The sequence below is a fragment of the Alligator sinensis genome, unplaced genomic scaffold (genome assembly GCF_000455745.1).
Source record: "Alligator sinensis unplaced genomic scaffold, ASM45574v1 scaffold832_3, whole genome shotgun sequence".
NCBI classification, from domain to species: Eukaryota; Metazoa; Chordata; order Crocodylia; family Alligatoridae; genus Alligator; species Alligator sinensis.
Window position 1 is genome coordinate 90,797 of NW_005843336.1, and position 10,016 is coordinate 100,812.

Genomic DNA, 10,016 nt, shown 5'->3' on the forward strand with positions numbered 1-10,016 from the left:
ACTCTTTCCTGCCTATGCAGGGGGTCAGACTCGATGATCTATTGAGGTCCTTTCTGACCCTAACATCTATGAATCTATACTGCAGAGTGCAGGATCCCTGAGGCAGAAGAGGACAAAGCCAAAATCCTGAGACAGTGTAGCCAGAAAGAGTAGTGGGATGTTAGTGGGAGCTGATTCAGTGAGATAAGAGGATGAAAGCCAGATAGGAAAGGGGTGAGAGGAGTATGTTGGAGGAGAGACAGGCAAAGCAGTCTTTTAAATGGCATGTTCAAGAGCATTAGAGGTGGATGGGATGACAGTTGAAGGGACATGTAGCATTAGGGGTCATATTTTGAAGAGGGCAAATTCTAGGACATTCTTGTACATGGATGCCACAGGGATAGAGTAACTAGCCACGTACATGGCATTTTGGGATACTTCAGCAGAAGTTGGAGCGTATTCCCCACTCTGAACTCACCTAGTCCCTCTCGGCATGGTCAGAAGGGATCTGCCTTGGTCACTTACACTCTGCGGTGATTCTTTTCCACCCAGGGAGGCATACAGCTCTGTGGATATGAACACACAGTACCTTCAGAGCAGTTGCCAAAGAGGAATGTTGCAAAAGGGGCAGCAGCTGTTGCGTTCTCATTGCTTCTTGTGGACAAGCCGAGAACAAAACAAATATAGCAAAATCACTCCAACTTTAATATTGCTGCATTCAGAGTTAAAGTTGGAGTGGTTTTGCTTGCATATTGTTCTTGGCTTGTCCACAAGTAACAACAGCTCCAAATGTATGTGAGCCTTATGCGAGCCCTAGAAACATGGTCACAGAAAAACCATGACTAGTGTGGGGAAGAGGAGAAGTCGTCCCCCTAGTAGGGCTTCCATATTTGCATGAAATAATCATTGGACAAAATGGAGAAACAGTACTGAGAGCCGAGACAGGGCCCAGAATCCAGGGTTTCTTCCCTTCCAACATCCATCTCACTGAGCCACAGAGTCCTTTGCCTCCCCATATCTTCCTCTATTGGCTCCCAGTGGGCCCATGTCAATAAGAGGGATGTAGGGCACTTGGTTTTGCTGACCCGATTAGAGAAATGGCCCCTGGAAACAGGAGATACAGGTTCCAACCTACTCTGGCTGGGGTGGGGAATGGGGATCTAAAACTTGGATCTCCCACCTCCTGGGCAAGTGCTCTCACCACTCAGTTATTGGGCAAAAAAGGTAAGAAGACCTCCCTGAGCAGAATGGGATTGCCACATGTTCCAGAGCAGAATGGGATTGCCACATAACATAAACTGCCAGAGCAGATCTTTTTCTGAACATGCCCAGAAGAACAAACCAAGTTGCACCTGGGGCAATAAGATCTAGAATCTAAGTGGCCTAAGATGATACTTATGTGGCTAACTAATGGCATAAGTGCTACTTGGCTATCTAAAATGAGGAGTTTCATTTGGATCCATGCATATATTTATGCCTTTGTAAGAAAGGGGTTTATGCCACTTTGAAAGCAAACTGAACTACCTCACACTTAGTAGACAGCAAGAGGATCCATGTAGGCCTTGATATGGAGCAGCTAGTGTGTTGTAAATTTATACAGTATAGTTTCTGGTGCCTTTTGACATGTAAAGCAGTTTCATATTGAAAATAAGAGTCAGAATATTCCTTTGTTATCATGAAAATATGGGGTTGGTTTTGCTCAGTTTAGAAGCAATAGCTACAGCAGTCAGCTGCCATAATTGTCGGTGGGTTTCCAACTGTGTTTAATAGGAGTCCGTAGCATGTCCATAAGACTGTAACTAGAAAAGAAGTCTGCCAGCAGAATGTAGAAAGTCTAGAAGAATTGTCATGACTTGTGTGAACTTTCAGTATTCTCCGTGCAAATATGGCTGTCCAGCAATCCCATTCTGCCTCAGCCATGCCAAGGAGCTGTTCTCAGCTTGGCAGAAAACTCTCAGGGCTGTGATGAGAAGTCAACTTTAGGAGTGTAACAACCATTATAAAAAGTATGTGTGTGTGTGTATGTGTGTAACAAAATAAAACCTATATTGAAAGAAACACATTGCCTAAATATAGGCAGCATGTTATCACTTTATAAATATTATATGTATGAGCAGGTTATAGTATAGGAAAGGGAAAAGGCTTAATATTGGTACATAAATGTCAAGATAGGATTCACATAATTCCTATTACAAGTGTTCAGTCACAGTTTGCATACATTGTTCTTCCATGTGGAAAGGTATAAAATATAATAAAGAATATGTATGTATCTCATACTGCTATAAAAGAAAGGGGTGAATGTATTTTGCTGATGTGAGAGGCAAGGATGTGTTTGGGTGGTCTCTTTTATTGGACCAACTATGTATTTAGGGTAACGTTAGACAAGCTTTTGAATGCAAGATATCCTTCCTTTAGTCTGCATGTGACTGAACACTTGTTACTGGACTTCTGTGAATTCTGTCTTGACTGATGTTACAAATATTAAGCTTTTTTACCCTTGCTATGCTATAACCTGCTCACACATGCTATATTTATAAAATGATAACATGCTGTCTCTATTTAGGCAACATGTTTCTTTCAACATAGGTTTTATTTTGTTACATACATGAAAATATGGAGTTATTCATGCATGTAGTTTAGAAGCAATAGCTACAGAAGTCAACTGCCATAATTATCAGAGGGTTTCCAGGTCTGAGGAAGAATGTCTGAAAGCTTGTCTAATTTTATCCTAACAACATAATTGGTTCATCAAAAGCTATCACTCTAAGGAATTCTGGCCTCACAGAATTTCTGGAACCATCATGACTACATCGCTCTTACATGAACTTTTTCTGAAATGTATATGTTTCAGACCTGTTCTTCTGTCACCCCGTTCCTTGGAGTGTCATATATGCCTATTCAAAGTAGGTGTAAACTACTACTAAATCAGAATGGTGTCAAAGATCCCACAGGGTGCCAACACAGAGAATCAGGCCTACTACTTACATTGGTCTCCGTTACATTGCAAAATGCATTCCTCTTCCAGTTTACTTCAGTACATTGATGAACATTTGTTCAAGCATATGGTCATTCCCAGTGTTGTCTTTTGTCAAACAGCATCTTAGTGCAGAAGCTTTATTAAAAACACGAGTTGCTTCAATAACTAACAAAGCTGAAAACAAATGTACAGAAGAACACCTGCAGGCCCATAATAAGGAATTTTTTTCTTTTTTTTGGTTCTGAAAATCATCCTTTGCTTTGTCTGGGATATGACCTAAGACCCGCACATTCAGTTGTGAAGATATCACTAATGATGTGCTAGGTCTCAAGGATGTATCAGAGTGCTGCAGCTAACACCCGATAACACTGCTCACTCCAGTGCTGGCACACTTTGGCTGCTGAGTGCAAAAATCTCTCCTGAAAGAGATCCTCAGCCAAAAGCATGGACCTGCATTTACTTGCAGGACTGTGCAGTGGGTAACATAAAAAGCAAACCTCACCTGTGCTGCTCTTTTAACAGAGACTGAACAATATTTGATGTTTTGTGCAATCCATTTTCCCACTGTACAAGATTTTGCTGATTTTTCCTGAATATTTTCCTTATAAATTTAACCTTTTATTAGTTTATAAACATTTCAGCTTCTCCATTGTAAAGCTTTTTAAAAAGGCAAAAAGCAAAAAAACCCAACAAAACCTTCTTTCCCGCTTTTTATTTATTGGAAAGAAGCTAAAGCAAAACCCTTACATTTAATACATCATTTCAAGCAACAGCCATTATAATTAAGTTCATTACCCTGAGATTATCTTGTCTAAAATGTACATACATAGAATAAATTTGTGCATTCAATGTATTGTAATTTTCATAGTTGAGAATAAATATGCTAAGAGTACATGAATTTGACAGTGAAATGTTGCCTGTCTATGCTTTCAGGGTTGGTACAAAAACAACTCTCTCTTGTTTCATCTCTGTTTGCAGGATGTAGTGGGCTTCTGAGAAAGAAAACCAGTTTATTGTTTGCAGAGTAAAATGGATAGCTAACATCTGGCCCTAAGTCAGGGAGACTAATACACTGCACTCTTTCTTTGTTCAGCTGGCATTGTGCTTAAACTGCCTGCTGTAATAAGGATGTTTGTAGTTGTCTTCTCTGTGGATAGAAGCTTGGGCAGTAATCTTGTGACCTGAAGAATTCTAACAGGACCCTAGTTCTGTGAGTTTGTTTTACAAAATGAGTAGCAATATATTGCCTTAGTCTGCTCCTCACAGGACTCACTCTTAAAATTCCCCCCACCCAGCCCTTTGTTCATTTACTACTTTCTTTGCAAATTCATATAATTTAAGGCCAGAAGGGCCTTATTTTATATTTGACCCAATCGCATCTGAATTAACCCTAATGGTGTTTGCGGTAAACTATATCTTCCAGAGAGGCATCCAATTTTGCCAAGCAATCCAGATTACTGCCCACTCTTCACTGTTGGAAATCATTTCATCAATCTTTGTGCTATCTACAAATTTTTGCAGCAGCAATTTCATATTTACTTCCAGGTCACAGGTGAAGATGCTGAATACTATTGGGCCTCATGCAGAACTTTTCTAGAAACAATACAATTTGACAATGGCTCTCCACTGACAACTGTTTTGAGCACTGTCAGGAAGTGTGCATTACTGATCCTGTATAATGCTCTATTTGTAATCAGAATGTCGAGCATAACTAAGTCAAATGTTTCACAAAAAGTGGAAAGCTGTTATATCTATGAAGTTACGATCAAACCTGTAATCTCAAAATTACAATCTGGTTTCTTTGATAAAGACCTTTTTTTCATTGAACCATGTTCACTGCATTAATTATGAGGATTATGACGATTCCCAAACTCATTGAAAGACTCATTTGAACCTTTGCCCAAAACGCAGTTCAGCTGACCCAAATGAAATCTATATAGTGGTTGAGTTTCACTTGGATTTTTTACCACATTTTATTCACCTTTTACATGTCCTCATTTCAACTGGAAGAGAAAGCATCAAAAAATATGGTGTTCTTCTGTAGTTTATGCTCAGACAAAAATGGAATGAAATGCTCAGGAAATCATGTACAGCTCTGTTAATTTCCACCTACAGGATGGCATCCAACTGCATAGTGATGAGGTGAGACAAACTAAGAAAATTGTAGTGAAGGGATGCTGCAGAATAATGCTTATTTTACAAAACGTGCTGTGATATCTTCAGTGTTCACTCAAAGCAAACAGAAACTTAGTTATTAAGGTTTCCTCCAAATAGTCTATCAATACACACAAACTACATGCTACTTAATTTATCTACTTTGGATGTATGAAGGACTGAATTGAACTGACTTGATTTTGGACTCCAAGAAGTCCTGATGCTTCATTCCTGGTACCATAAGCCCTGACTTTTATTTTTGCTGGGTGGTGGGGCCCTAAGACGATGGACATGTGGAAAGTTTTATGCATTTCAGGTAACAGCCCTCTTCCTGAGGGTGGGGGGCAGGGCCCTGGGGCCCCCATGTACTGGGAATGTTTGCCTGGGACTAAAATTAAGTCTTATAATATGCCTCATGTCTATGTCTTGTATTAAAAATATAAAGAGCCGGTGTAGTTTCCTAAATAGTTGTAGAAAATGCCTAGGGCTTTTTGTATGTTTAAATAACTGTATCTACTTAGAACAGAATATGCTCTCAGTGTTATATTGGAGTTAATTTGGAGCAATTCCAGTTACATTAATACAGTAATATTGTATTTATGCTGCTGCAAATGAAATTAGAATCCATCACAATGTTAATAAAACATGTAGCTGAGTTAAAAATACAAGAGTAGGGTCATATATGGCCCTCTTCAATATTATATTACTTTATGGCAAATGAGTTGTGCCTAAGTAGGGAACTGATAAAGATCTCTACATCAGTGATTTTGTTTGTTATAGTTATGTATACTTTTCCACTTGAAGTCGCATTTCAAAATAGCGTAGAAGTGGTTTCCTATACAAATCTGTAATGAAATAATCAGTTGGGGACATATTCTTCATGCACCATGAAGAACATGTGCCCTTGACTTAGTTTGCTTTCATCCTCTTACAGAACTCAGAAGCTGTACTGGGATCAGCATCCCACCAACCTCCAATTCATCATCCAAGCAAACATATGAAGCCCCAAGAAGAAACTGAGCAAATATTTCCTAAGGTAAGTGAGAAAACCACAGCCGTCACTGCATCCATTTAGCTGAATTTCTCAGCTTGCTTGTTCATCAAACCAAGGCTGAATATTGGGGATAAAGGCCAAATTCATCCCCAGTATGATTCCCTTTAATAGAATCGCACCAGGTATAACTTTTGGCTATTAGCACTCATGAGTCAGAAGGTTCCTATTCCTAGCTTTAAAGCCCTCAGGAGCTGTGATTTTTTTGCTATGACAAATCATACGGACCAGACTGCAAGGTAATTCCAACTTCTGTCTGCTCCTCCTAACAGAAATGCACAAATGGGCACTTGTTTTTCTTCTTCTTTCTGCTATAACTGAATGATCACCAACATTTTACCTGATTGATGTGGTTTTTGGCTAGTTGTGTGTGTGTTTAATGAAAACGTCTCCAAATTGTTCAAAGTAGGGTTTCTAGCTTCAATTACGCTCTGTTTGTATATGCATGGCATGCAACAAGGAAGTCCGCTTCTGGCCTTGTGTTTACCATCAGCACTACTAATTATTTCAGATACACGGCAGCAAGGTCTTGCCCAGGCTCGATAGAGAAAAAATGAACTTCACTTAGTGACATTAAAATGAACACGTGCCTGTTATTTCTGCTGATGGAGACAAGTAGTACGTAGGTTGCTTGTTTTCCAGTGTTGCATTATACTGAAATTCATCTTTTCTTTCCACCTGGACAGTCAAGCTCATGTTTGTGCTTTCATAGCATCCTGTTTTGACTTGTCTATCAGCCTCAGATCCTCTGGATGCACACATGTTTCGGTCCAGGGCTGGCCAACTTGTGGCCTACAGGCTGGGAATGGTTAATTTGCAGCCTCCGGGCTTACATCCAGCCGCCACTCTCCCTATTGCTATGGCTGTATCAGCAGACTAGGGCTTAGGACTCCCCCTCCCTCCTGTGGATTTTAATTCCTGCCCCTGCCCCTGCTCCTGGAGGTGTGGCACAATGGAGTGGCAGAGTCTGCACCAGGGTGGAGCAGAGGTGAGTGAGTTCTCCAGCCACTTGGACAGCCCTGCTTTAGTCCATACAAAGTACAGTTGACAGAGTAGTTTCTTTGCCTGTTGCTTTGATCAAGCAGTTCTCTTGGAGTCTTTCCACCGGTTCCACTGAATGGTATCACAATGCATTTAAACTGGTTTTCTTCATCTTCAAAGCTGTAGTCAAGTTAGCTCTTTATTGTCCTTTGTTAGAATGTCTCACTTTGCCAGTAGGTTCACTTATTTGTCAGCTTCCTCCGCAGTTGCCTTTTTCAGTGATGTTACTAAGGTGAGTTGAACAGGGCAACTGCCCTGGGTACTGGCTTGGGAGGTAGGAAGAAGGAGGGAAAGGGAGAGCAAAAAAAAGACAGATGCTGCCCAGGACACCCAGCAGCATCCCTACACTATTGTACTTCATGCCTCCATCCATGTAGTTCTCCCTTCCCTGAGCTCATACACAGAGCCCTGTCCATGATTTTAGCTCCTCCTAAAATTCCTCTTCTGCAAGACTGCTTAAGGCAGTGTTTTTCAAAGTTCTTAGCCTCAAGGTCCTCTCCATAACACTTTTGAATTTTGCAGATCCCCAGTTCAGAATCACTGAGCTACAATCTAAATTCAGAAAAAATATGGAGGGGGTGCTTAGAGGCTAAAAAAAAGTAAGAACACTGCTCTAGCTGGTACCAGGTGAGGGCTGCCGGAACACATCCGAACCCTGCCATGTCTTACTCTTTCCATTGTCAGCCCCTTCCCCATCCCTGATATGTACCTGAGGGAGCAAGGGTGGCCCTGCCACTAATACTGCTGCTGGGGGGTGGACCCCTTACCTGTGACCACCCCCAGAGCCCCTCTCACTGGTTCTGGGAGCAGGGGAAGAGAGGAGGGGTTGAGCCAGGCTGCAATGCATGGCTCTGGCCCCATATCTGCCCACCTGCCCACAGCAGAGCAAACTGCTGGAAGTGTGGGGGCAGCCTTTGATCCTTCAAGCAGCTCCATGTAGCAGACTCCAGTGCCAAACAAGTACCCCATTTTACTAATTTCTAGATGAGCACAGGGCTCTGCCCACCAGAAATACTGGGTGCACCAGGGCCTAAGCATTAAGATGAATGGTTCTGTTGGGTATATTTAACTCAAGACAGAGAAAATAAAGAAAGTTTCTGCTAAATTGCTATGGGTGAATTGTCTTTACATTCTAGCATGTAGGACAAATGGCCCTGAAAGGACTGAAATCTGTGGCATTGCAGAAACCAAATTTATATTTGTTTGTCCAGAAGAAATTGTATTCATCATCGTGATAAGACATAGCCTTTCCCTGTAAAGATTAATGGCAGTTCCAGTGGCCTGGTTAGTTTAGGTCTATCATTTGTTGAATTGAAAACTACCCAGAAGTGCCAAAAGTGGCGTTTACATGGTTGGATAACTGCCACTGAAACCCATGAAGTAAAATAGGATTCTGCCCTTTGCAATCTGTCCCATATAGACAGAGTTGAAACTTTTTAGCTGGCCCATTTTATAATAGAATAATAACTGCATTAAATAAATATTAGAAAATGAGAGAATTGGCAGAAATGGAATCTGATATTCTGTTGCAAAGATCCTTTTGTATAAATATGAATGTTTGGCTATGAAATTGTCCTATAGGACTTAACAGGGATGAAAACCAATGTGCTTTTTTTAGAAACTGCTCTGAGAAACTATAGCATTTGAGAGACCTGAGCTCCCTACAATAGAATTTCTCAGTGGAATGAAGAATCATCCTTCTAGGCCCTGGTGTTTAACCTTCCAGCCCCAGGGGCTGGCTGACTAGCATGGGGCCAGTCCACAGGCCAGATCCTGCAAGCAGGGTCAGTCCACAGGCCTGATCCAGCATGGGGTCAGCATGCAAGCTCGGTCTGCAAGTGCAATCCATGCACCAGCCAGGCTCTACAAATGGGGCTGTGTCATCTGGCCTGCAAAGATCCCCCTCAGTCCAGAATGGTGGCAGTGTTAATTGCTGTGGCTCCGAAAGCTACAGCAATTAACAGTGCCACCACTCGCCTGTTGAGCACTGCTGTTCTAAGGGACTCTACATAGCATTTAGGAATTCTGTTAAATGGTTCTCATTTTGGTTGGCCTATTTTATGCATTTTTTGTGGCCTCCCTTATGATACCTTATTAGATTTCATAGACATTCAGGCTGGAAGGGACCCTGAAAGATCATCAAGTCCAGCCCCCTGCCCCAGGGACAGGAAGTCAGCAGGGATCATAGGATCCCAGCAAGATAAACATCCAGATGTGTCTTGAAGGTGTTCAAAGTGGGTGCTTGAACCACCTCCAGTGGCAATCTATTCCAAACCTTGGGGGCTCGGACAGTAAAGAAGTTCTTCCTTATGTCCAGCCTGAATCAATCGCGGCAGAGTTTGTGACCATTCGATCTTGTCATCCCTTGGGGGGCTCTGGTGAATAGACGTTCCCCCAGATCCTGGTGAACATCCCTGAGAAACTTATAGGTGGCCACCAGATCACCCCTGAACCTGCGCTTTTCCAGGATGAAGAGTCCCGTGGCTCTCAGCCTCTTGTGGTAAGGTCTGTTTTCCTGACCTCTGATCATGCACGTGGCTCTCCTCTGCACCCTCTCAAGCTTCTCCACATCCTTTTTGAATTGTGGAGCCCAAAACTGGATGCAGTACTCCAGCTGCGGCCTCACCAAGGCCAAGTACAATGGGAGAATGACATCTCAGGATTTGCTCGAGAAGCATCTATGGATGCAAGCCACTGTTTTGCTCACTTTACTAGTTGCAGCATCACAATGAAGGCTCATGTTCATCTTGTGGTCAATCATGACCCCCAAGTCCCTTTCATTTGTAGTGCTAACCAGCGTAGCACTACCAAGCA

At 42.0% G+C, this 10,016-nt stretch overlaps 1 protein-coding gene across 3 annotated transcripts in view; it reads left to right on the forward strand.

Annotated features, from left to right (window-relative positions):
• LOC102385816 overlaps positions 1-10,016 on the forward strand; it is an 85,971-nt gene that overhangs the window by 53,759 nt on the left and 22,196 nt on the right. For all 3 annotated transcript variants that reach the window (XM_025194896.1, XM_025194897.1, XM_025194895.1), the window contains exon 8: positions 6,045-6,146. In XM_025194896.1, the coding sequence (XP_025050681.1) occupies positions 6,045-6,146 (102 nt within the window). The remainder of the gene's footprint in view (positions 1-6,044; positions 6,147-10,016) is intronic.